Here is a 27,481-nt window from a genome sequence, read left to right as displayed (position 1 = left end):
AATGAATGAAAGAAAGACAGTGGGTAAAATGAATGACAACGTAACAGCATGTTCCGGAAATTATTATTGTTACGTTGTAGCCGGCGAGTGCTGCGCGTCTCACAGTTGTACCGTGGCTTGCTCACATGTCAGTGAAGTGATCCCTATTTATGCTGTAAAGAGCCTGGATACCTATGTGTCCCCCTTTAATAACCATTGCTCTGTGTACATTGCCTTACTCTTTGGATTGCCACAAAGCAACCTGCGAGATTGGAGAAAGGTTGAGAAGAGATCGTGAGAGGAAACGACAGCGTCGTGAAAACAAGACAGACTGTGAACGGAGAGAAGCAGAAATGCTCCTACACCACCACATAATTACTATTCGGACAGTGATTCCGAGTAGGCCGTTCCTATCGAATCAATGTCCAAGTGGTTTTGTTTTGTAATTTTTTTTCCCTTATAAAAAATCATAATGCTGTGCGACGAAGGGCCCAGTTCATGACAGGCAGCCGCGTTTAAACAGGGAGCCCTTCACAGACAACTTTAACACGCGCAACGTAGTTGGGCGCACATGGCTAGTGTGTATTTATATGTGTGTGTGTATATATGTGTGTATATATATATATATATATATATATAAAATATGTATATGTATATATATATATATATATATATATATATATATATATATATATATATATATATATATATATATATACAGGTAAAATACCATTACAACGAACTCCCAGGGACCTAAAAAAGATTTCGTTGTAACAAAAATTTTGTTGTAATGAGATTCAGTATTTGTTGCTATGGTGCTTTCTTTAACTTGCGCCCAGGCGTTTGCAATCATTTCAATAACTTCTTTCGCGTTAATTTTAATCTCCTTCTGCCTACAAATTATGTTGACAAGAATTTTTCTCAGCTTTCACTTTCAGGGTGCGAATGATGCCCAAATCCAATGGCTGAATCACTGCCGTGCAATTGGGTGGGAGGAATTCAACACAAACATTATCTAAATGTGGAAGCATTGTGAGGTTTCCGAACTCTTTTGAGACACCACCCCCAACCCCACTCCCCGCCCAACGGGGACAACATGCCGAAGTGCGTCCTGAAGCGCAATTGCCACGTCTGTGAAAGCTTGTTTGTCCATTGCCGGGGCAGGGTAACAACAGGCGTATGGCAAGCCAAATTATCAGCCATATATAGCGCTGCAGTGAAGCGCCACAGAAGCAAATCATAAAAGATCGGGGTTGTGCTATAAGCCCCTGTCTTGCACCCCAAAACACAAGGCTGAGTCTTAGTACTTCAGCAAAAACAGCTTTATTCAGCTTGAAACAGGAATGGCACACTTATTTATTGTAGCGTGATCTGCCACTCTGCTACATACAGAGACAGCAGATCAGTGACCAAGTTACCTGTTACCTGCATTTACAATGTTCCTTGCATATCACCCATCGATATCTTTTCTGTTTGCTTTGGCTGAGAGATGCAGCATAGCTGAGAGACGCAGCACGCCTTTGAGCTGGCTGTTGCCCCAGCAACAGATAAACAGTCTTCCATAGATGCGGAGTTTGGACTTCGGGACGCTCTTCAGGGAGTTCCCAAGAGAGTTTACAAACCTGACATTTTCTTGAATGAGTGCCGCATTAATAGGAATGTTTCTTGAATGCGCATCACTGAACCACAGAAAAACTGCTTTTTCGACGTCTTCAAATGCAGCAGTTCACATACGTTTGAAACCCGAGATTTTTCTTCTTTTTTTGCTCGGTCTTTCAAGAAAGTTGACAGCGTCGATAGCGAAATTCCGAAATTCACTGGCAACGTCTTTTTTTTTTCTTTTTGCCGCAATCGAGAGCTGCAAAAAATGTAAAGTTTTTTTTTCTAATATGAACTGTTATCGTTTTTTAGTGTTTGCTGTTTCTATAGGAGGGAAACAATGAGTTAAATTCCAATGGATGTTTTTCAAATGTTGACGAGCAATAAGCAAAAGGTATCACTGAAATCCGCAGGAAACAAAAAAGGCAAAAAAAACAGTACGAGGAAAGTTCGAAGAAAGAAAAAAATTACAATGTTTCTGTTTGAGGGATTGTTGTGCACAACTGAGCTGCGGCCATAGAACTAACCGCTCTGTGGATGATTCATTCAGCCATTTCAAGGTCTTTTGGGCACTTCGTTGTAATGAAAGTATCTGCTGAATGTACTTTGTAGTAACGAGATTTCTATAGACTCGCTTCATATGGGGAAGCTGTCGGGACCATAAAAATACTTCGTTGTAATGAAAATTTCGTTGTAACGGAATTTTACCTGTGTGTGTGTGTGTATATATATATATATATATATATATATATATATATATATATATATATATATATATATATATATATATATACTGTATATGTATGTGTGTATGTATGTGTGTATGTATATGTATATATATATATATATATATATATATATATATATATATATTAAAATGCGCATTTTTCACTTTTTGTATTTGTAGGAAAAAAGAGTGCTCATCATTAATTACAATAGAAGCTAGTCCACTAAAAATATAAGGCTGTTTTCTGTAATGTCAGACACTCAAAGTGCAATCTTGTAGTATGTTGATTGGAAATTTTCAAAAATAGTGCATAAGCGAATATGCTCACAGTTTGAATGTGACGCATTGCCTATTACTTCATCTCAAATCTTTGACTGTAGAAATTGTGTAATATTTATACTGTACTTTTTTTTCCTGAAGTGGCACAATAGTGTTTAATAGACAGAACTAGTATATGAAATGGTGTTTTTTGTCAAATTGTCAAAAATAAGATTGTAAAAATTTGATTGCAAAATAAAAGTAAGATTGTTGTATTTTCTATTTTTATTTTTTTTTTCAATATTTTCTTCATGCAGGAGTTGATCAACAGGCATTTAATAACAATGGCCCAAATTGATCAAGGTGAAAATCCAGGTAGGGTTTTTGCTTTTTTTAAAGTTACCATGCCTGCTCAGTCTAGTTTGATAATGAATAAACTTAAGACTAAAATCCCTGAAGCTTGCAATTTTTTTTGTTGTTCCTGACCTCCTTATTTTTTCTTGACGTATGCCAAGAAACTTGTAGCTTCTTATCATTGCACCAATAGTTTTGTTTTGCAAATGTGTGATTTAGCAGAACGCAGCCTGTTACACCCCTTCCCCCATTTACTCAGATGAAGGAATCTTCCTGCCACAATCCTTACATCTGAATTCTGTGTTGAAGTGTTTATCTGGTAATGCGTTAGTAAGAAATTGTATAGGTAATAAAATACCATGATTTGAAATAAATAAATTTCATGTGTGTTCCGTGTCAGCAAATATATATCTGTGCAAATATAGAATGACAAAGGAAATACGAGGCAAGAAATGCTGAACACACGGCTAAAACAGAAAATGTTCTCTTATGTTATAGTAATAACGACATAATTTTGATGTGAAGTATAGGAACTGTGAAGCCCAAATATCCAAGAAACACTTTCTCAATAAGTGTAGCAAAACAAGTATGTTTTTATTCAAGAATAAAACCGAAGAGAAAAAACTTGCTCAGTTGACATATTGCTGAAGCCCAACTATTAGTTGGTACAAAATAAAAGATGTTCACATACCTTTGTGTTTGTGTGTTTCATTTTCAGCCAGTTATCACAGAAGTAGCACTGCTTGGTCACTGGTCTGTGCAGATGGTGCAGTGGATAACTTACTGTTTAGAAATGGTGAGGTAACAGGTTCAAATCCTGTGTCGTCTTTGTATTTAGCGCTTTGAGTAATGAGCTATTATTATTATCATTTAACAAAAATATACATTTAATGTGAGTTTGTAACATCCTGTGTAAATTTATGGTACTCGTAAAAGACGTTACTTTCCCTCGCACATGGACTTTCTTATCAACATGTCATTTGAATGATTTTTTTTTTTTTTATTCAGTTTTATTCTTGGACTCACTAATAAAATTGAATTTGAACAATTTTTTATTCAGTTTTATTCTTGGGATTCTTGAATAAAAAAAATCATTCAAATGACATGTTGATGTGAATGTCTGTGTGCGAGGAAAAGTAACATCCACCATAGACACTGTGGTGTCTGCTCAACAAAACACCAAGAAGAAATGATTGAGCTGCGTTTGAGTCTGTTTTTATCCCTTCAGCATTAACTTTTACAAGTACCATAAATTTACACCAGCTGTTACAGACTCATATCAAATGTGTTTTATTATACTGTAATAGTAACAATAATAGCAGCTCACTACTCAAAATGGTAAATGCAAGGTGGACCCAGAATCAAACCCGCAACCTCTTGATTATGAGGCAGCAGTTCTGACCTCTGCACCAGCCAAGCAAATGTGTCTATTTTGGATCGATTGATAGCTGGGCTTCAGTTTTACACATTGCCAGTAACATGTAAATTGAACAATTTCTTTTTCTTTGGTTATTTTCCTGAATAAAAATGTACTTGTTTTGTTATACCTTTTATGAAAGTGTTTATTTGGACTTGAAGCCTTCACACATTATACACTTCACATCAACATTTTGCCAATTATTACTGTAATACTAGGGTGTTGTACCATGTTATCCGTTATGGATGTAATGGGACATAAAGCAAAATGACACCTTTTATTGGCTAACTAAAAAGTTTATCCAATTATTACTATAACATGAAAAAAGTGTGTTTTAGTTATGTGTTCAACATTTCTTGCGTCACATTTCCTGTCATCCTATATTTACACAAATTGTTGCAGATACGGAACACACATGAAATGCATGTATTCCAAATAACAATATATTTTTTACCCTGTACAATTCCAGACACCTTACTCCCAGATAAACAGACTTTCAGCTGCCTCAGTGGGGGATGGAATAGCAGGGTACTTGCTGGTTGTGCTGATTAAGACATTTGCAAAACAAAGACGAGGTGTGAGGGAATTTAAGGTGGCCTGGTATTACGAATATTTTTATAGGCTTCAGGGATTCTAGTGTTCAATATATGAAACTGGGATGGTGTTTAAAAAAAAAAGTACATAATATGATCTCCATCTGCTCCTGAACCACCAGCTGTATTTTCTAAGATGAAAACTAAATTTTCTGTTACATTCTTTAAAATTCTATAGTGACCAAACTGTTGGTTAGCAACTGCTTCTAAACTGTAGAATGTGAATTTAATAAAATTGTATTTTTATGTCATTCAATCCCTGAATAGTGTAAATTAAAATATATATTCTCGTTCTCTCCAGCTAGCTATCTGTCTAGTTATTTAGTGTCATTCCTGAAAAATAACTTTTTTGCTTTCTTGTATCAGTGTTATATTAAATTATTCTGTTTTTTATTGTAATACATACTCTGTCATTATTTACTATGTTTATTTTTAACATTTTTGTTTGAAGAATGAACTTTAGAGTATTTTTGTTATTGTCCAGAGTTTATATCATTTAACATGAAATATTTTGGCTCCCCCTCTGAGCTGAGGCAGGATAAAGAGGAAAAGGGTTGGTCACTCAAGATTTATGTAAAGTACAGCCAATGCAGCAGTTTCTCATTCGGAATTTCTATTTAGGTATATGGCAGGGATGTTGTTAATTTCTATCTGTGTTTACTCTGCTTGCGCTTTTAGGTAGTTAAACACACAAGTCATTTTTGGTGGAACTAGGTTATATCAGCTTCAGCAGATTTGTTAACCTTTGGTGTCTTCAAAGAATGATTAATTCTTCCTACATACTAGTTTATAAGTTATCAGTTGACTATTATGCTTTGTATGAAGCACCGAAAATGTGTTTTAAAGTGTATCTCAGTTTAATAGTTTAGGGTTATTTTAGAAGTTTCACTCTATTTTGTATATTTAGCATTAATGTTTGTGATACACCAGCAATTGAAATTTATTTTGTAATGCAGATAGCAATAAAATGGGTTGCATCTCTCATTCCAATGGATAGTGTATTGCAAACATTAGTACTGCTGTTGAGAATCCTGCACCTAATACCAGGCAATGGAAAACCACAGCTATAACTCAAAGTAAAATGCAAATAGCAAAATACAGAAAATAAAAAGAACTATAGTGGAGCCCTAATCTCATTTGGGTCCATTGAACATTATGGAGAGCTGCCCTCATTAATGTACCAAAATGAGAACAAAATTAAACTATGCAAATTAAAATTATGTTAACAGCTATAAAGAAAGGTCACTGGCCTCCTAGGACCTGAGTTTGAGGCCCCTGCAGTCATACCAACAACTTTTTTTTTTTTTTTTTTTTTTTTTGTGTGCGTGTCCATTAAGTGCTCCAGTGAGATTAGAACTACTTCTAATAGCCCTTTTTATGTGCACTATTTTTTTTCTTTAAAATTTCTTTTATTAAGTTATATGTATGTGCCATTTCTTTGAATAAAAAGTACAATGCATTTTAGAAAAACTCATTGAAATGAACATGTCAAGATCCCCACCCTTTAGTAAGCATGTCATGAGTGACGTCCTAGATTGCAGTTACACTTGAGGCAAACTAGTATAATAAAATAGGATGATTGACAAGGGAGCATTCAAGCTTTAAAAATATCGCATGTACAAGTGATAAATTATTAGTACTTATTTTTTGCCAGCTATCTGTACTGTTGTTTAAGTCATTGTTTTCTATATTTAAGTAATTAGTGGGTTTTATGTTTGATTGAAAAAATTAAGGCAACATTTTAAAATCTGTTTTGGTCATTTAGTGTACATAAAAGTTATGTCACCTTTAAACGTTCCAGTAACATTTAGGCTGGAGTAAGAGAGTGAAAATTATTTTTGTAAAGTCGCTTTAGTTAAGTGTTTGTTATTTAAATATGAACCACTCACTACCACCTACAATATAATACTTAGAATGTTCACTTTTTCTTTTTGGGAAACATAGACTTGCAGTACTACAGTTTACATTAAAAAAGAAAACCTGTGACATTCTGTTTTCTAGCTTCTGAAAAAATAGTGAGAAGGAAGAAGGAAGCACTTTATAGTTATTCATTGTTTGCATTTTTTTTAAATGAAAATCTAACAATTTTCTTTTTAATTTCAGTTATTGCACTGTTTGAATTATCATTTCATTTCATTATCAAAAGGAAACACTTGAAACATGCTTCTTGGATTAGTTAATTGAATTGCAGGACAAAAGGAAGCACTTGAAATGTGTTTATTATTTACATTATTTAAATAATAACCTTCCCACCCTTCAGCTAACACTATGGTGTTTTGCAGCCAAATAATTTTGAGCTATTGACACAGAAAGCTAATGTATGTAATCCCTGTCTGTGAGCATGTATGTTTAAATAAAGATCTAATGGTAAAAAAGAAAAACACTGGAATATTTTCCTGTCAGCTGTTGACATTTTGTAAAATTGTAAGATATGCTCTGTGTTTGTTCTGGTAGTATACCCGATTTGCCAGTTATAGTGACAGACTGAGCGATTGCAATCCTGAAGAAGCATCAGAGACAGAAAAAATATTCAGTTCATTCCTCCATGGCCCTTGGACCATAAATTTCCTAATCTTCATATACAGGAAAGGGTAATTACTAGGTAATATCAAGTGATGGGTTTCCCGTATAGTGCTTTTTCCCACAGAAATAAACAGTAATATACATGAGGTGCATTTTGGTGAGACATTGTGTAGAAACTATGCAGCTAATCACATTTTTAAAAAATGAATGAAAGTCACAGAATTTAATTGAGCTTGCTGGTGTGTTGCAAATTATGTGCATTACATCTACACGGCTAAATGATGGAGTGTGAACAAGAACTTATGGAATACTATGATTGTTTTCCACCCAAAAAAAAAACTTTAATCCATGGAAAAAAACATTTTTTAGTAAGTTTTTGTGTTTTACAATTGTAAAATAACATGGAATTTATTTTAACGCCATTTTTCTCAAAATTGTATAGAAAACTAAACTAACCTATTTTGCTCATCACTTCATGACTCAGAAATTTTAAAATATAAAGGAAGACAAGCTTTTTTTTTTTAAAGAAGTTTTTAGTTTTTATTCATTGCAGTAAAATGAATGGTGGAAATGGGACGCAAAACAAAACTTAAAATATAGGTTTGTAGAACTGTGAAAACATGTCTGACACTCAATAATTATTTGTGGGTTTGATGTGAACTAGACTACTGTATCCTCCTAATCCCTGTTTCAAAAAGTCAGTCTCAAGTTTACATGTACAGCAGAGTAAAAAATAAAAAGTTTTACAAGTTTTTTTTTTTTTTGGTGTTTTGATTGCAATCAGGGGTTCCTGCAGAAGTGGACAACTATCATAGCCTGTTTCCTTTAGAACCACTGCCACCTCCAAATCGTCTTCAGAAAACAAGCAACTTCAGTTATGTTACATCCTGTTACAAAGCTGTGAATAGTAAAGATGATCTGCCATACTGCCTTCGCCGAATACATGGTAAGACCTCAGAGCTTTCATTTTTTGAAAACATATGAGTAAAGAGGTGCACTAGACTTTGGATTTAGTTTTATGAAGTCTGGCTTTTTCTGAAGTTGTTGAAACTGAGAATAAGTAACGTTCATGGGATTCACTGTTTGAGGAAAAGTTAGCAGTATTATCCAGATAGATACACAGGTTTAATCATTCAGTCCATTCATGTGTGTAATAACTATGCTACAAATAATATATATATATATATATATATATATAATATATATATATATATATGTATATATATATATATATGTATATATATATATATATATATATATATATATATATATATATATACACATTGCTCAAAACAATTAAAGGAACACATTTCAATCAGAGTATAACATCAAGTCAATGAAACTTTTGGGATATTCATCTGGTCAGTTAAGTAGCAGAGGGGGTTGTTAATCAGTTTCAGCTGCTTTGGTGTTAATGAAATGAACAACAGGTGCGCTAGACTTAGCGATCCTTGGAGAAGGGCCTTATTCAGGGAGGTGACCAAGAACCCGATGGTCACTCTGTCAGAGCTCCAGAGGTCCTCTGTGGAGAGAGGAGAACCTTCCAGAAGGACAACCATCTCTGCAACAATCCACCAATCAGGCCTGTATGGTAGAGTGGCCAGACGGAAGCCACTCCTTAGTAAAAGGCACATGGCAGCCCGCCTGGAGTTTGCCAAAAGGCACCTGAAGGACTCTCAGACCATGAGAAAGAAAATTCTCTGGTCTGATGAGACAAAGATTAAACTCTTTGGTGTGAATGACAGGTGTCACGTTTGGAGGAAACCAGGCACCGCACATCACCAGGCCAATACCATCCCTACAGTGAAGCATGTTGGTGGCAGCATCATGCTGTGGGGATGTTTTTCAGCGGCAGGAACTGGGAGACTAGTCAGGATAAAGGGAAAGATGACTGCAGCAATGTACAGAGACATCCTGGATGAAAACCTGCTCCAGAGCGCTCTTGACCTCAGACTGGGGCGACGGTTCATCTTTCAGCAGGACAACGACACTAAGCACACAGCCAAGATATCAAAAGAGTGGCTTCAGGACAAGTCTGTGAATGTCCTTGAGTGGCCCAGCCAGAGCCCAAACTTGAATCCGATTGAACATCTCTGAAGAGATCTTAAAATAGCTGTGCACTGACGCTTCCCATCCAACCTGATGGAGCTTGAGAGGTGCTGCAAAGAGGAATGGGCGAAACTGGCCAAGGATAGGTGTGCCAAGCTTGTGGCATCATATTCAAAAAGACTTGAGGCTGTAATTGCTGCCAAAGGTGCATCGACAAAGTATTGAGCAAAGGCTTTGAATACTTATGTACATGTGATGTCTCAGTTTTTTTATTTTTAATAAATTTGCAAAAACCTCAAGTAAACTTTTTTCACGTTGACATTATGGGGTGTTGTGTGTAGAATTCTGAGGAAAAAAATTAATTTAATCCATTTTGGAATAAGGTTGTAACATAACAAAATGTGGAAAAAGTGATGCGCTGTGAATACTTTCCGGATGCACTGTATGTATATGTATGTATGTATGTGTGTGTGTGTGTGTGTGTGTGTATGTATATATATATATATATATATATATATATATATATATATATATATATATATATATATACAGTAATCCCTCCTCCATCGCGGGGGTTGCGTTCCAGTGCCACCCGCGAAATAAGAATATCCGCGAAGTAAAAACCATATGTTTATATGGTTATTTTTATATTGTCATGCTTGGGTCACAGATTTGCACAGAAACACAGGAGGTTGTAGAGAGGCAGGAACGTTATTCAAACACTGCAAACAAACATTTGTCTCTTTTTCAAAAGTTTAAACTGTGCTCCATGACAAGACAGAGATGACAGTTCTGTCTCACAATTAAAAGAATGCAAACATAGCTTCCTCTTCAAAGGAAACAGAGAGGAAAGCAAACAAATCAATAGGGCTGTTTGGCTTTTAAGTATGCGAAGCACCGCCGGTACAAAGCTGTTGAAGGTGGCAGCTCACACCCCCTCCGTCAGGAGCAGGGAGAGAGAGAGAGAGAGACAGAGAAAAACAAAGTCAAAAATCAATACGTGCCCTTTGAGCTTTTAAGTATGCGAAGCACCGTGCAGCATGTCGCTTCACGAAGCAGCTGCACACAGAAGGTAGCAACGTGAAGATAATCTTTCAGCATTTTTAGACGAGCGTCCGTATCGTCTAGGTGTGCGAACAGCCCCCCTGCTCACACCCCCTACGTCAGGATCAGAGAAAGTCAGTGCGAGAGAGAGAGAGAGAGAGAGAGAAAGTAAGTTGGGTAGCTTCTCAGCCATCTGCCAATAGCGTCCCTTGTATGAAATCAACTGGGCAAACCAACTGAGGAAGCATGTACCAGAAATTAAAAGACCCATTGTCCGCAGAAATCTGCGAACCAGCAAAAAATCCGCGATATATATTTAAATATGCTTACATATAAAATCCGCGATAGAGTGAAGCCGCGAAAGGCGAAGCGCGATATAGCGAGGGATCACTGTATATATATATATATATATATATATATATATATATATATATATATATATATATGTTAGTGTGTGTATATACACATAAATATATACAGTATGTATATGTGTGTGTGTATATATATATCTATTTTTATATGTATATATATGTATATGTGTGTGTGTGTGTGTGTATATATATATATATATATCTATATGTATGTATATGTGTGTGTGTGTGTGTATATATATATATATATATCTATATGTATGTATATATATATGTATGTATATATATATATATATATCTATATATATATATATCTATATATATATATATCTATATATATATATATATCTATATATATATATATATATATATATATATATATATATATATATATATATATCTATATATACAGTAATCCCTCCTCCATCGCGGGGGTTGCGTTCCAGAGCCACCCGCGAAATAGGAAAATCCGCGAAGTAGAAACCATATGTTTATATGGTTATTTTTAGAATGTCATGCTTGGGTCACAGATTTGCGCAGAAACACAGGAGGTTGTAGAGAGACAGGAACGTTATTCAAACACTGCAAACAAACATTTGTCTCTTTTTCAAAAGTTTAAACTGTGCTCCATGACAAGACAGAGATGACAGTTCTGTCTCACAATTAAAAGAATGCAAACATATCTTCCTTTTCAAAGGAGTGCAAAGCAAGCAGTCAAAAAAAAAATCAATACGTGCCCTTTGAGCTTTTAAGTATGCGAAGCTCCGTTCAGCATGTCCTTCAGGAAGCAGCTGCACACAGCCCCCCTGCTCACACCCCCCTACGTCAGCGCAAGAGAGAGAGAGAGAGGGAGAGAGAAAGTAAGCTGGATAGCTTCTCAGCCATCTGCCAATAGCGTCCCTTGTATGAAATCAACTGGGCAAACCAACTGAGGAAGCATGTACCAGAAATTAAAAGACCTATTGTCCGCAGAAACCCGCGAAGCAGCGAAAAATCCGCGATATATATTTAAATATGCTTACATATAAAATCCGCGATGGAGTGAAGCCGCGAACGGCGAAGCGCGATATAGCGAGGGATCACTGTATATATATATATATATATATATATATATGTGTATATGTATATGTATATGTATATGTGTGTGTATATATATATCTATATGTATATACATATATATATGTATATGTGTATATACTGTATGTATATGTGTGTGTGTATATGAATAAAAAGTTATTGATAAAAATTGTAAATAAAACCATGTTTTATTTGTTTGAGTTAATTGTAGACAAGAATAGGTTTCAGTGCTGTGCTGCAAATTTATGTATTTAACAGTGGAGCAGTAGAGTTTACCATTTTGGTATACCCAAAAGAGAATATTTCACTGGTTTATGTGTGATGATTAAATATTCAAGTTTGCTTTCTCTGATATTTAGACCTTAACCATTTTTTAAATATATTATCCGTGGAATAAACTATATGTATACTAAACATAAACCATATGACTGATGGGTTTGTAAAGTATTATGGATTTAGCTTTGTATTAATAATTTCTTTAGAATAAAATATGATCCTAGCAGAATGCTGATAGTTCTTTTGTCTTGTAGGATTTCGTCTTGTTAATACAAAATGTATGGTATTAGTAGATATGTGGAAGAAAATCCAGCATTCCAACTTTGTTACATTAAGGGAAGTGTTTACAACAAAAGCATTTGGAGAACACTGTAAGTTGGTTATTTGTTCATTAATTCAGAATTTAAGTCTCTTGCTTGTTTCACTTTTGAAATGTAGACATGAATTAAGAGCAGTTGTATGCTTTAGATTTATAATGCTGCTGCATCATTAAATAGCTTGTCTGAACTTTTCTTGAGAGTTTATTTCTACAAGATTTATAAGAAAAAGTAGAACATGTTGATAAAAATGTCAACAAAGAATAGTACAGGTTAAGCATTCCTATTCTTAAATGCCTAGTACCAAAAGTATTTTGGATATTATCATATTTTGGAATATGCACATATACATAATGAGATATATTAGGAACAGGACCAAGTCTAGACACAATTTATTTATGTTTACATGGCCTGAGGGTAATATTAAACAATATTTTTAATAATTTTCTGTGTGAAATTAACTTTGTGCACTGTAGCACTTGTAGAATACTAGTATCATTTGTTAACAACATCAACAACAAATAACTACATTCATTCATTCTCCAACTACAATGCTGTGTTTCGGTTTACACAGTATGTAATGCATGTTGGTTGAGAGGTGGTGATGGTTGATATCAAACTAGCACCAACAGAGCATCAGAGCTTACGTTTCCTCCCAGCTGCTTGGGTGCCAACAACACTTCTGAACTGCCACGCAATTGTTCTTGAACCGCTGACTCCCCCTTCCTGTGCAGCATTTTGATGTGCTGTACAGCTGCTATCCCACATTTTACACTTTAACACTAGAATCCGTGAAGCTTATGATTTTTGTTGTTGTCCCTGACCTCCTTAAATTTTCCTGACATACGCAAGAATTTCATAGCTCCTTATCACTACGATAATAGCCCACTTTTGTTTTGCAATTGTGTGGTTTAGCAGAATGTGGACTGCCACACCCCCACCCACCATTCAGTCAGATGAAGGCATCACCCTGCTGAAATCCTCACAACTAAAGTCTGTTGAAGTCTTTATCAGGTGATGCATTTATAAGGAATTCTACAGGTGATGAAATATATGTTTCATGTGTATTCTGTGTCGACAACAATCTGTGTAAATGTAGAGTGACAGAGGATATGGGAGGCAAGAAACGCTGAACATACAGCTAAAACAGAAAATGTTTTCATATGTTATAGTACCGACATCATTTTGACATGAAGTGTAGGATGTGTGAAGCCCAAATTTCCAAGAAACACTTTCACAAAAGGTGTAACAAAACAAGTATGCTTTTTTCAAGAGTAAAACTGAAGAAAAAGTAATTGCTCTATTGACCTGTTGCTGAAGCCCAACTATCAGTCGATACAAAATAAAAGACATTTGTACAAGTGTGTGTTTCATTTTCAACCACTTGTCACAGAAGTAGCCCCACTTGGTTACTGGTCTTCGCAGTGGATAAGCTACCATTTAGCAATGGTGAGGTAATAGGTTAAAATCCTGCATCTTCTCTGTATTTAGCTCTTTGAGTAGTGAGCTGCTATTTTTACAAAAACATACATATGATTTGAGTCTGTACCATCCTGTGTAAATTTATGGTACTCGTAAATGATGGTACATTTCCTCGCAGAAGGACATTCACATCAACATGTCATTTGAATGATTTTTTTTTATTCAGTTTTATTCTTTGATTCTTGGAAAAAAAATCATACAGATGACATGTTGATGTGAATGTCTCTGTCCGAGGAAAAGTAACATCCACCACAGACCGTGCGGTGTCTGTTTGCTCAACAAGACACCAAGAAGAAATGATTGAGCTGCATTTGTGTGTCTGCTTTTATCCCTTCGGCGCTAATGTTTACAAGTACCATAAATTTACACCAGCTGATACAGACTCAAATCATATGTATGTTTTTATTATATATATTATTAATAGTAGTAATAGCAGATTACTACTCAAAACTATATGTGAGGTGTACCCAGGATAGAACCCTCAACCTATTGATTATGAAGCAGCAGTCCTACCTTTGCATCAGCCAAGCGGATGTGTCTACTTTGTATCGATTGGTAGTTGGGCTTTAGTTTTTACACATTGCCAGTAACATGTATGTTGAACAGTTTGAATAAATGCACACTTATTTTGTTATACCTTTTGTGAAAGTGTTTATTTGATATTTGAACTTCAGTTTTCATACATTATACACTCCACGTCATACATTATATTATTCAGCTGCCTCGGTGGGGGATGGGATAGCAGGCTGCTTGCTGGTTGTGCTAATTGACACATTGGCAAAACAAAGATGCTGCTGATGAGGTGCAAGGGAATTTAAGGTGGCCCGGCATTATAAATATTTTCGTAGGCTTCAGGGATTCTAGTGTTAATGCACCTGAGGCTCCTGTATCGCCACTGTCCCCATTGTCTTCTGCACCCCCTCCTAAACCCATTCCAGACACTTGCGAAGTGGTTGCTTCACACTTCAGCTCAGAATTTAAAGGGGGATTGAAGGCATTGGTGATAATTCGTAAGTACTAGCTTATGACATTGATATTGTCAGAGCTCTACATGTGGCATCATGTCAGTACTCAAAAAGTTTCAGATTTTGAGTATTTTCAGAACCTTTTGGATTTTGGAAGTTTTAGATTGCGGATACTTAACCTGTGCTTCATCTAAATTTGTAATTTCATAATTATCTTTAAGGTGCCAGTCATTTTGTTCATGGGTAATTGATTATTGTTTGTTGAAATTAAATATTTTTCCCCACTGAAACTGTGTTAAACAGTTGATTAAATAATCATTAGCCTAATTTATTTTCTGCAAATATTTCCCTTCATTTGTGCATTCTCCACATTATTTATGAGATTCTTTTTAATCCTAAATATTTGCTATAACTTTGATTGGCATTTATTCTTAACTGTGCATTTGAAAGTTTAGTATTAGTTTTTCACTGTTGTTAAATGGGGTTCCCTCTCATCTCCAGTACTTTTGAGGCTTTTAGTTGACTTTGAGTCATAAGTTTTTTTTAAATAAAAATTAATACTGTTACTAACTTAATTTTATTGTTTGAATTAATTTTAGAAAGCACAGAATAATGTGTATTAACTAAATAGATACAGTTCTTGATACATTTAAAATACATTGTGTGTTGAGTACTTTAGTCTCATTCAAGTGTCCCTTCTCCATCAAATACATTCAAATGAAAGAAGAAGAAAACCTAACAAAATAAGTATATTAGTAAAGAGACCAGAAAGTTCCCAGATGCTACTTGTCAGGAGCGTAAGACATCTCTATCCTGCCATAATACAGTCAAATGGTTCAGATTCCTCCAGTCTGGCAAAATTACATTTCAGGCTAATAATTTAGGTGATCATACTAGAAATAGAGCAAAATGAGACACCTGGCGTTATGCCAAAAATTATGAAAGGATAAGGATATCAACAAGTGGGTGAAAAATGGTACTCAAATGGCATGTAAGCCCAGGTATATGCACAATATATGGCCAAGTGAATTTTACAGCATAAATACTCATTTATAGTTTCTGCATTTATTTAGCTGTATTGTGAGTAGTATTAATTATTTAGTAGTAGAAGTATTTTAAAATAAACTCCGAGCAGGGGGACTAAGTAGAGGAGTGGAAATACTAGGTACTGTCATCTACCCAGAAAACATAACTTTGTTCTGTAATGGTCATAGAGACTTATTTTGTCTGTTTGCACTTTCAAAACTAGTTGGGAAAAAAATACCTGTGTTAAAAGATGGCAGAGGTTTACTAAAGAATGTGCTGTTTTGTTTAATTAGATGTTATCAATTTATTTATTTTGGTGCCTTTGCTGTTTACCTAGCTTACATTAAATATACTTGTATGTAATCAAATTATATGTGCCAAAGGGTAGTTTTGGGTGGATTTGTTATTCTAAAAAGCAGGAATTGTCTTATAACATTTGTAAAACTTTGCATAAGGACCTAAAATTCACTTTATGTATTTTCATACTTGTAAACCTTTTCTTGTATATTTGCAGTACCTTCAAAAAGCATTCAGATGCTTTTTACTTTTTTCACGTTTTGTTATGTGAAACAGCCTTATGCTAACAACATTTAAATTTATTATTTCCCTAATCAAACAACACCTAATACCACAGATTTTTTGATTATTTATTAAAAATAAAAAACTAAAATATCACTTTCACACAAGTATTCAGACATTTTGTCATGACACTTGAAATTTGGTTATTGGACAGTAGATCCCAATCTGTTGATCATGGAGAAATTTTTTTACACATTGTTTTGAGTTCACCTGTGGTAAATTCAGTCACTTAATTGCCTATGACCAGGAAAGGCACACACCTGTCTGTATAAGATCCCACTGTTAACAATGTGCATCAGAACAAAACCAAAACCATGAGGTTGAAGAAATTGCCTGCAGACCTCAGAGACAGGATTGTGTCAAAGTACAGATATGGACAAGGCTACAAAAAATTATGTAGCATTGAAAGTTCCCAAGAGCATATTAGTGGCATCCATAAATTTAATGGAATATATGGATCAACTATAACTGGCTGCCTAGCCAAATTGAGAAATCAGTGGAGAAGGGCCATGGTAAGAGAGGTGACCAAGAACATGATGGTCACTCTGGCTGACCTCCAGAGAACCTATGGAAGAAACTTCCTGAAGGACAACCTCCACTACAACACTTCACCAATCTGGGATTTGTGGCTAAGTTGCCAAGCGGCACGTGTTAGCTCATGTGGAGTTTGCAAAATGGCACTTAAAGGACTTTGATTATGAGAAACAAAATCTGATCTGATGAAACCAAGATTGAACTTGTTGTCCTTGACTGTAAGCATCACATTTGGAAGAAACCAGGCACCACCCATCACCTGTGCTATTCCATGCAAGCGGTGAAACACGGTGGTAGCAGGATCATGCTGTGGTTTGTTTTTCAGAGGCATGGAGTAGAAGACAGGTCAGAGTTGAGGGAAGCTTAACAGAAGAAATGTACAGTGATATCCATAATGTAGACCTCCTTCAGAACACTGTATACCTCAGACTGCTCCAAAGATTCCCCTTCCAACAGGACAATGACCCCAACCACAAAGTAAAGACAACACGAGTGGCTTAGGGTCATCTCTGTGAATGTACTTGAGTGGCCCAGCCAAATTGCAGTCTTGAACACAGTTGATCATCTCTGAAGAGACCTGAAAATATCTGTTCACAGTTAGCCTCCATCTAACCTGACAGAGCCTGGGAGTATCTGCAGAGAAGAATGGCAGAAAATCCCAAAATCCAGGTGTGCAAAGCTTGTTTCATTATACTAATGAAGACGTTAGGCTAAATAATCACTGCAAAAGGTGCTTCAACTCAGTATTGAGTTAAGGGTCTGAATACTTGTGTCAATGTGATTTTTCAGTATATTTCAAATAATTTTGCAAAAATGTATAAAATCTTGTTTTTTTTATTCTGTTTTGAGTGTCCACTTGATGAAGGGAATAAATTAACTTAAATAATTTAAGCATAAGGCTGCAACGTAATAAAATGTATAAAAAGTGAAGGGGTCTGAATACTTTCTGAAGGCACTGTATATTTACTTAGCAAAATAGTTACAAATGGTATAAGGATATTTTTTTAAACTAATTTCCCTTTCAGTGTATTAACTTTAAAGTACACATTAGCTGTTGCTACATGGAAAGGATTAGACAGATCTTATCTTAGTCTCATGTGGTCTATAATGCACATTCTAATTCCTCATATAACTGTTCCAGGTACATTTGAAAATTTTGCAACTAAAATCTTAAATCTGTTAAAATACAAAATTTTATTTAGTTGTGAAATATGGCAAAACCTCAAAATGACTATGAATACTACTACAATGCTATTAGTTTTTATTCTCTTCCTTGAGCAAGTAATTTAGTATAGTGTTTAAGGTATTAGTACAGTATATAAACCCTAAAGCTACTATTTTTGTCCTTGTTACAGACTCTGAATGGTGCACTGAAAAAGTCACTTGAACCAGCCACTATTACAAGTGAAAAAAAATCATACAGTTTTACTTCACATCTGTACTTATAAAGCACATTGGGGTGGTGTTTCATAATAACTGTTGTTTAAAATAAGTTATTTGTAACTTGCATACATTTTGACTTTGTCATTTTCTATCTTGTATTTATCTGCAGCTCTTGTATTTGCTTATGATTTTCATGCTGGTGCAGAGACCATGTTTAACAAGCATTTCAATGATCCCAGTGCAGATTCATATTTCACAAAAAGGAAATGGGGTAAATATCATTACATTTTTTTTAATAGTTTCATATGAAGAATGCATATATCATATGCAAATAACATTGTGCAGTTTTTACTATTCCTATAGTCATGACCGATTTTTGCGAATTAAAGAATGTAAACATTGCATTGGACACATGTTTTGCATCTAACCCTTTAGATACCTCAGAGCATTTTGTTTATTCACCTGTCCCATGCTTTGTGAAATAAATACCCATGTTAATGGCATTACTATTGTGAAAAACCTGCCTTTAGCAATGTATGCAGACCTCTGAAGATCACTTGAGGTGAGATAAATAGCTGTAAAACAAAAAATCGACCAGTCTTCAACTAAGTAAGAACATTTTAAACTTAAATGTAATTTTCAGGGACATTTGCCAACTGGTTTGTTATAAATTTTTAAGTTTCATGGGTAAGCAGGTTAGAAAATGGATAGCACAGGGCAGGGATGAAAAACTTCAAAAAGCTGATGCTGAAGTCATAATTTTGAGACCTAGCAAACCAAACACCTACTGAAGACTTTTCATTAGTAGTGTATACGTATTTGCATCATATCATCATTTACTGTGTAATAGGAAACCAAGATTGAATTATTTATGATACAAAAACTAACAGAAATTTGGACATTTACAAAGTATTTGGTTCAGCAGCAACAGATGTGTAGAAAATTCAGAAATTATTCAAACCCCTTCCCTTTTTTCACATTTTGCTATTTTGCAATCTTGTACTAAAATTGTTTCATTCACTTTTTCATCAAGCAACACTAAATACCCCAGGATACCAAAATGAAAATGGAATTCTAGAATTGTTTCCACTTTTGTTAAAAATAAAAAGTAAAAAATTCCCATTGACTCAAGTATTCATATCTTTTACTCGGTACTGAGTTAAGCACCTTCGGTAGCATTTACATTCTGGAGTCTTCTTGGGTGTGACATGACAAGCTTCCCACACCTAGATGTTGAGGGCTTTTTTTGCCATTCTTCTCTGCAGATTCTTTCAAGCTCTGTCAGGTTGAATGGAGGCTGTCGGCGGACAGCTGTTTTCAGGTCTTTCCAGAGATGTTCTATTGGGTTCACGTCTGTATGTGGCTGGGACACTCAAAGACATTCCCAGAGTTGTCTCTAAGCCACTCCTGTGTTGTCTTTGTTTTGTACTTTAGGGTCATTGTCATGTTGTAAGGTGAACATTTGGTCCAGTGTAAGGTCTGCAGCACTCTGGAGGAGGTTTACATTAAACATATCTCTATACATTCCTCCTTTCAGCTTTTTGACACCCATGTTGTTGTCTCTCAGTCTCTGCCTCTGAAAAACAACCTCACAGCATGAAGCTGCCATCACTGTGCTTCACTGTTGAAATGGTATTAGTTATGCCTGCTTTCCTCCAGACATGTTGCCAATCTTTGTTTCGTTGTTTCTCTTTTATTCATTATAATGTACAGTTTGCGTTTACATCAGTAGCTTCAAATACAAGTGAAAAATCAGTTAAATAGAACATACTAATGTATTGCAATTCAGTTCTGCAAATTCTTTAAGAAGAAATGTATTCCTAGTGTTTTAGCTTTACACTTTATTGAATAATACTTTAGTTTATACACACCACATTTGCACAAAAAATTCACCTTTTAATGTACAGAATTGTTATGTATACGTAACAGTTTAAGACGAAATATAAGGACTATTTTATACTACAAAAGAATTGCATAGAATATGTTATGTGCCTGCACTTTGGTATTAATGCACACGTTTTTGCTGGTCAGTAAGTAAAAAGGAAAATTGCAATTTTGACCAAATGTTGCATCATTGTCTGTCTTTAATGCATTGGTTTACAGTTGGTGTAAATGTAAAAACACAATAGAATTGGCGATGTTGCATGCTGAATATTTAAAACAAAATGATCTACTCCACTTTGAATTGGGTGAATTGTCAGTGCAAGAAGAAGGGCCTGCGAGAAGAGACGAGTATAACAGAGAAATGAGTAAAGAAAGTCTTAGGTTACAAGTTTGAGTTTGTTTTTTTTTTTGTTTTTTTAAAAATTTAGTAGTACATTGGTTTACTGTTGGTGTAAGTATAAAAACAAAACAAAGTTTATTAAAAAAAAAACACACACCAGTCAGTTAGAAAATATATCTTGCATTATACAAATGAGCCTGATACATTCGTCGGTGGGCACTAATAGTAAAACGTAATCTTACCCAGGAAGTTTTGCAGAGGCACTTTACAAATTTTGATGTACACAGACTGGTTCTCAGATTAGAGCTGTTTGTTTATACCCAAGTTCAGTTCACTCTAATTATCAGACATTAGTAAGCAGCTGAGTTAATGAGTTGCATAACTGGTAATAATCTGCATGTACAGTGATTTTATATTCTTCTGTTTTAATTGTGTCCACTATTCAGATCTGCTGTTCAGAAGTTGTGAATGTTAAAGCAATGCTGAGTTCACTTAGCCAGTTTCACTAATTGATTAAAGCAGTGTGCATTATTTTTTCATCACTGAAAAGGATTACTTTTTGACCAAGTGTCTCAGTTTTGTGTTGCGCAATTAATGTCTTTGGATAAGCTGTGTTCTCTGTTCTTAGAAGAGATGTCGGTATAGTGTTGTTCCACCCTTATTTCACATTCTCATGAGTCTTATCTTGTTAGCCAAAATCTGCACTGTTGCAGTGTTGTTTTTTCACAGAATTATTATTGTTTTTCCTAAGCAAAATCTTGGAATAAAAAGTGGATTACTGCTTTCAGATTCTGTGAAATTTTTGAGTTCAGTTAGGACTTTGCTTTAGAGCATACTGCCCTCTCGTTGTTTTGTTGGCAATTCCCTATCTCTATTTAGTGAGTTTTACATGTCAGAAACAAGGGCCTGAGATTACAGATAACAACATTATACTTTCCAGATTTGTCAGTGTAATTGTGAAAGATGCTCATTTCCATCTTTGATTCAGCTAATGTAGTGCATCATTTTAAAATTCTTTAATCACTGCAGAATCAGTCACCTCTAGATCCATTAATGAACTTTATTAGAGAAGCCACAGTGGAGAGAGACACACAGGTATACCCCTGCCGAAAGATGATGTTTTCTTAAATGGCTGTAGAATACCCACCAACACTTGAAGTAAGGCGCATTATTCTTGACTGATGTGCAGATGGTGCTACAGAAGAATTATGAATTTCTGAAACAAGCGTCCGTCATTGCTTTGGAAACATTACGATAGTGTATTAACTCATTTTGGCATAATACAGATACAATCACTATGGATTTACTCGACTTTTCCAGATTAAAACCATTAAAATATCTCTCTGACCCATCATATCCTCCTTTGGATTATGCCAGCCTTGCTCAACCTCCTGGAACAGTAAAACTAGCTACTACTACAGTCAGAACATTCATCATTTACATAACCTCCCACCTTGAGATTCCTGTCCTTGGTAAAGACTCCAATCAAGTAATAGCCAAAGGTAGCAGCCCCTCAGGCAAGCAGTTCAAACCGTTCACCTGTATAACACATAATTTCAGTGAAGTACGACAGATTGCTGCGAAAAACAGATTGGTGCAAATGCCTGTAGCTAGACCTTTTTTTTAACTAGTCATAGTATACTGTTGCAAACACTTGAGTTAAGTCACTGAACAGGGTATTCACAACATTTATCTCCGCTTCATTGCTATCCATGGCTGAACTTCTTTAGAGCAAAAAGGATTTTGAAAATACTTATTGTCGGCACATTCACTTGGTTTCTTTTCAGGTGCTGAGTTGTAATGGTGGTACTGTGACAGTGCTTCCATTTTTAACAGTGCAAACATGTAATTTTATACAACTTTCATTATCCTGTTTTTAAAAAAAAAAAAAAAAATTCCTGTAGTTAGCTCTTTTATGAACACTAGTCTACATTTATCATAATTAAGATATCAACAGGTTTTCCCATGTGTGTGCATTTGAAAAGATCATTGACATCTTTTATCATAAGCACAGAACATTCTTGTTTATTTTTAGTTACTGGCAAAAGAAATAGCGACTTTGAATACATCAAGAAAAATATTTATAAGTGACTCAAAATAAATAAATTCAGAAGAAAATCAGTCCAAATATGGGCTTTGAAAAATCTAAGGTGCTATTTACAGTAATTTAATATGAAAGAAAACTTTAAAATCACAAACTACATAAATAACACTCTGAATTACATTCTTCTGTTAGATACACTATATTATGCATGTCGCCTGTTTTAAGGAGATTAATGATACAGTTGTAGACATTTAATTATTTGTACGTAATATGTTGTCACTTATACTTTGTGTAAAATTTCTTGCATTCCTTTTTTGCACTGTTTTTGAAATTAAATTTGGTATTACTGTGTGCACATTTCAGCCAATATGAAGCAATCCATGTCAGTTTTTCAATATGGTGATACCGAAGGAACTGTAAATATAACAGACAAATAAAAGTGACCGTTAAAAATTTGAGACTGGGTACTGTGGTTATTAAAGCAGACAGTCCTTTAGTCAGGCATTGTGGTTTTTTGCTATTAATTTCCAGCAAACAACCTATTGTTTGTTGATAGGGATGTGGTGAAAAGTTTCATGACAATTGTACATAGCCAGAAAAAGGAAACTATATTTAACCACCACCTGCTAGATCACCAAAGGGATAATGCTGTTTGCTGTAACAGTAATCTAGAAAGTTATATTTTACTGTAGGCCTTAATAGCATTTTAGAACATTAAGGACAGTTTTACCTTGACTGTCATTCCTTCTTTTAGCATATTTTTAATGGACGATAGCATTTACACACACTTAATTTTAGCTTCTGTTTATAATTTTGAATACAAGATCTTCAATATTAAGCTTATTTATTGCTGTTTTTTTACAGTTTCCATATATTTAACAAACTTCTGAAGAAAACAGTGTTCTTCACAAAATTTTAGCAATACATTTTGCAACAGGATTCACCAAGATCATATAGTTGATTTTTGTAATTTCCTAATGTATTTGGTCTGGCATTCTTTCTTAATTTATACATAATAATTTTATTTTCCTCATACTGTTTTATATGGTTCTAAAATATGTTAATACTGTTTAAAAATGTATTAAATTAAAACATTGTAAATGTTTATAAAACATACTGTAAATTACATTTTGAGATTTAAATATGGGCTACAGTTTTAAGTGCCTCTTTAACTATTGAAAACCACATGATGTGTTTTGTTATCATTCCTAACCAGCAGGTCAGCATGATGGGCCACCACCACGGCAGCATGCAGGCCTGTTACCAGAATCACTTATCTGGGCATATATTGTCCAACTTAGCTCAGCTCTTCGAACTATTCATACTGCTGGGCTGGCCTGCCGTGTCATGGACCCAACAAAGATTCTTATTACAGGAAAAACCAGGTAAGATGCTATACTCACAAATATGCCACACTTAACCTATTTTTTCCTAATACAGTACTGTATTTTAAAGAGCAGTTTACTTTTATTTTTTTTCTGCTGTTTTGTCCCACCACTTTTTTCTGGATTTGCCTACTACATTCTAATTTACCAATGCTAAATCTTTACTCCTTTACTATTATCAATTGCAATTTAGTATGATTGATAAAACTTTACAATATGGTATGTCCATATATTAAAAATTTAAATGTTAGTATTAGTTTTTCTTTAAACCTCTAACTCTAAAAAAAAAAAAAAAAAAAATCCCTTTCCCTAGAGTGTTCATGTCTGCTTCCAAAACTAAGGTTTTATAAGAAAAGCCTGTTTATTTTGTTCATAATTTTAATACACTGCATAACAACCTTTCTTGACTTAAGATGTCAAATAAACAAGAAAGGATTATTAATACTGAGTAAATAGTTCATATTCATGCTTAATAATTTGCAATTGAGGCTGCATATAACAGTTTGAGCTAGTCAGACTAGACACATGCATCTTCAGTAACAGTCTCAAGCAGCTCAGGAAGGGAAAATGTAATTTTTGTGTGTTCTTATATGTCAAACATTTGCTCATCATATTCAGCTGCCCTTTATTTCTCAAAAGAGTAATTCTCACTCATTCTGTAGCTCTCCTGGAACATTTCAGCCTTCATGAATGTATAGACAGAGTTGCTTGGACACATGTAATTTGCAGAAATGGCTGGTCTGATGAGGATACCATGGGAATCCCTAGCAGATGTCTCAGTTTGGTGTTAGTTTCATTTTCACTAAGAATGCACCAGTTTGTGAATTCAGTGTTGATGACAATATCCAATAATTTATCTGTAGTTATCTGCCAATGTTGGCATAGGTAAAATCATACAAGATCTACCCCGTAAAAAAAATAACTAAGTAATGTAACATGTATGTGCATAAGGTTTCAGTTTCAAAGACCACATACACTCATTAAAATAATTGATACCTGCTGTATGGCAGCGTACTTCATCCTTAATGAGTGAATGGGTTTGGATGCTACTACACATTAAATGCATATAACACTTTTGTCATCTTCCTTTTTGATTAAAGAAATCTAACAGCAATTGGAAATGAAAAAAGAAAGAAAGAAATCAGTAAGAACCCTTAATAGTAGTTTTTGTCTAGAAATGCTTCATTCTGTTTGTCTTTTCTTTTTTTTTTAAAGCCTGAGTGGGATACTTGTTTTAATTAACAAGAGAGTCTTTTGCCGGACGTTCTATTTCTCGTTTTGTTGTCTATGTTTGAAAATACATTGAACAATCCTTCCTGTCAATACTAGTACACAGGGCTAAAAGGACCTTGCTAGCAACTTTGGCCAAATTTCAAAATTCTAAGACTTGGAATTTAGGAGATCTAGTGATTGATTTGTCAGTGGGTTTTCACTTTTATATATGTATGGATTATATTCAATGCCTTCTGTCACAACTAAAAGACAGGCCTGGTGCTTTGGTTATTGCTAAAGTTAAATAGCCTAACTATAATGTTTATGGTACATATCAAAAAGTGTACATCTCCCCTTGACATCTGTCCTAGCCCTTTCCTGTTATGGATGATCAATTCATGTTACTTTTATATCAAAATTAAAGTTCTTTTATCTCTGGCTTACTTTAGTGGCAATACAGTACATGTGTACAATGTAAATTTCATTGAAATTATTTTTTATGGCCTCCCAAGATAGTGTTATTGCTGGTTTTGTCTCCAAACTCAGAGGCAGCACTCTGTGCTTTCACTGAAGGAATTACACTGGATGCCAAGGCTTCAGATTGGCAAAGTTTTCTTGTTAATTTTTTAAATATTGCAAGAAGGGTGATTGTATTCTCAACTAAACCACATTGATTACATTTTAGAGCTGCAGGTAACTTAAAATCTGCAGCATAAGCCTTAAGGGTTATTTTGTGCTCCATCAAAGTTTGCAGAATTTAGAATGCATCTTTCCATTGAATACCAACCTAAAGTTATTAAAATTTTATCTGACTTGTCACACTCTCCTTCTGTTGCTTAGGTCCGTCTTATCCAACCCTTAACCTAGAACAGTGAAAGTTCTCATCTATTACATCATATCTACAGCAATAAAACAGCTTATATTTGCTTATTTGTGCAACCTTCCACCTAAACAGAAAAATTGAAACAGAAAAATACCACCATCTTATTGAAGCATTTTTGGCTGAATGCCAGGTTCCATTTGTATGATTTTCAGACAAGGATTGGCAAATTCAAAATAATACAACCATCTCTCTTTCTTCCGATAACAATTATAATTAAAATGTTGTGCTAGGACATTCACAGCAAGCTGCTAAGAGTGGGTCATTCATGGCAAACTTGGGATCGTGCTGTACATTCCTCCATAGCCTTTGCAATGTTAAGTTTGCTGGCTCAGAGTAATACATGAACATTTTCCAGCTACCATCCATGCTTCAAACATTGTTTTGAATGTCTTAGGGATTGCAGTACCAGTGTGAGATTTAGAGAAGTCGTAAGCATGCAAACTTTCTACTGTAATGCAAAATGGCTGATGATCTGCTGAGCATCGAAATATCAGTGGTAAAGCTTTTGTCTGTGATATTGTCAGCAAAGACTTTTTGCTCTGTATTATACTAACTGTAGAAGTGCTACATCAGAGAGGTGACAAAGGGGTATTGAGTATATGGGCTCAAGCTTCCCAATTATCTGTGGAAACCCCATATGTTTTACAAAAGAAAGTAGGTGATCATCCAGAGCAATCAGTTTCATCACCTTAGCAGTATTTGTTTAATCTTTGGACTGTCTTTGTCAAATCTTTTTTGTTTTGTTTTTTTTTTTCTTCCCCCTTGTTTTTTCAAGGGACTAATCGACCAGCAGACCAGCTGCAGTTTTGGTTGGATGAGCAGTGGCATAGGATTCTCCTGTTTTGCTTTGATAAAGTCTACTATATATTTGTCAAAAAGTACCATGTCTTCAGGTGTGTCAAGTTTGTGGTGTTGAAGTTTCATGCATTGGTCCATCCACGTAAAATATTAATTGAGCAAGTGATGCAAATTGCATTTTTCATGTGGCTCTAACTTTCTTGCCTTCTGCTTCACCTCTGTTAATTGAAATGAACGCGTCATCAAATACAGATTTGAAATGTCAGTAAAATGTAAGCATTTGTCATTTTGGGGCAGGGGGATGGAATCTTCAACCTGGAGTCTGCAATGGTCATGGAAGACTCAGTAGTGGAAGAAGCTACAAAGAGCCATGGACAGTAGA

General features: G+C 34.9%; 1 protein-coding gene across 2 annotated transcripts in view; it reads left to right on the top strand.

Moving 5' to 3' along the window:
- pan3 (poly(A) specific ribonuclease subunit PAN3) overlaps positions 1-27,481 on the top strand; it is a 206,829-nt gene that overhangs the window by 136,122 nt on the left and 43,226 nt on the right. The window contains exons 8-12 of one of the 2 annotated variants that reach the window (XM_028799486.2): positions 2,881-2,938; positions 8,235-8,396; positions 12,522-12,638; positions 18,723-18,824; positions 24,041-24,206. In XM_028799486.2, coding sequence (XP_028655319.2) covers positions 2,881-2,938; positions 8,235-8,396; positions 12,522-12,638; positions 18,723-18,824; positions 24,041-24,206 — 605 coding nt within the window. Of the gene's footprint in view, positions 1-2,880; positions 2,939-8,234; positions 8,397-12,521; positions 12,639-18,722; positions 18,825-24,037; positions 24,207-27,481 lie in introns of both variants that reach the window. The other variant, XM_028799485.2, reaches the window with a different exon arrangement.

Source organism: Erpetoichthys calabaricus, chromosome 4 (genome assembly GCF_900747795.2).
Source record: "Erpetoichthys calabaricus chromosome 4, fErpCal1.3, whole genome shotgun sequence".
NCBI lineage: Eukaryota > Metazoa > Chordata > Cladistia > Polypteriformes > Polypteridae > Erpetoichthys > Erpetoichthys calabaricus.
The sequence above is the reverse complement of the archived record's forward strand: the minus strand, read 5'-3'. Positions and strand labels throughout refer to the sequence as shown.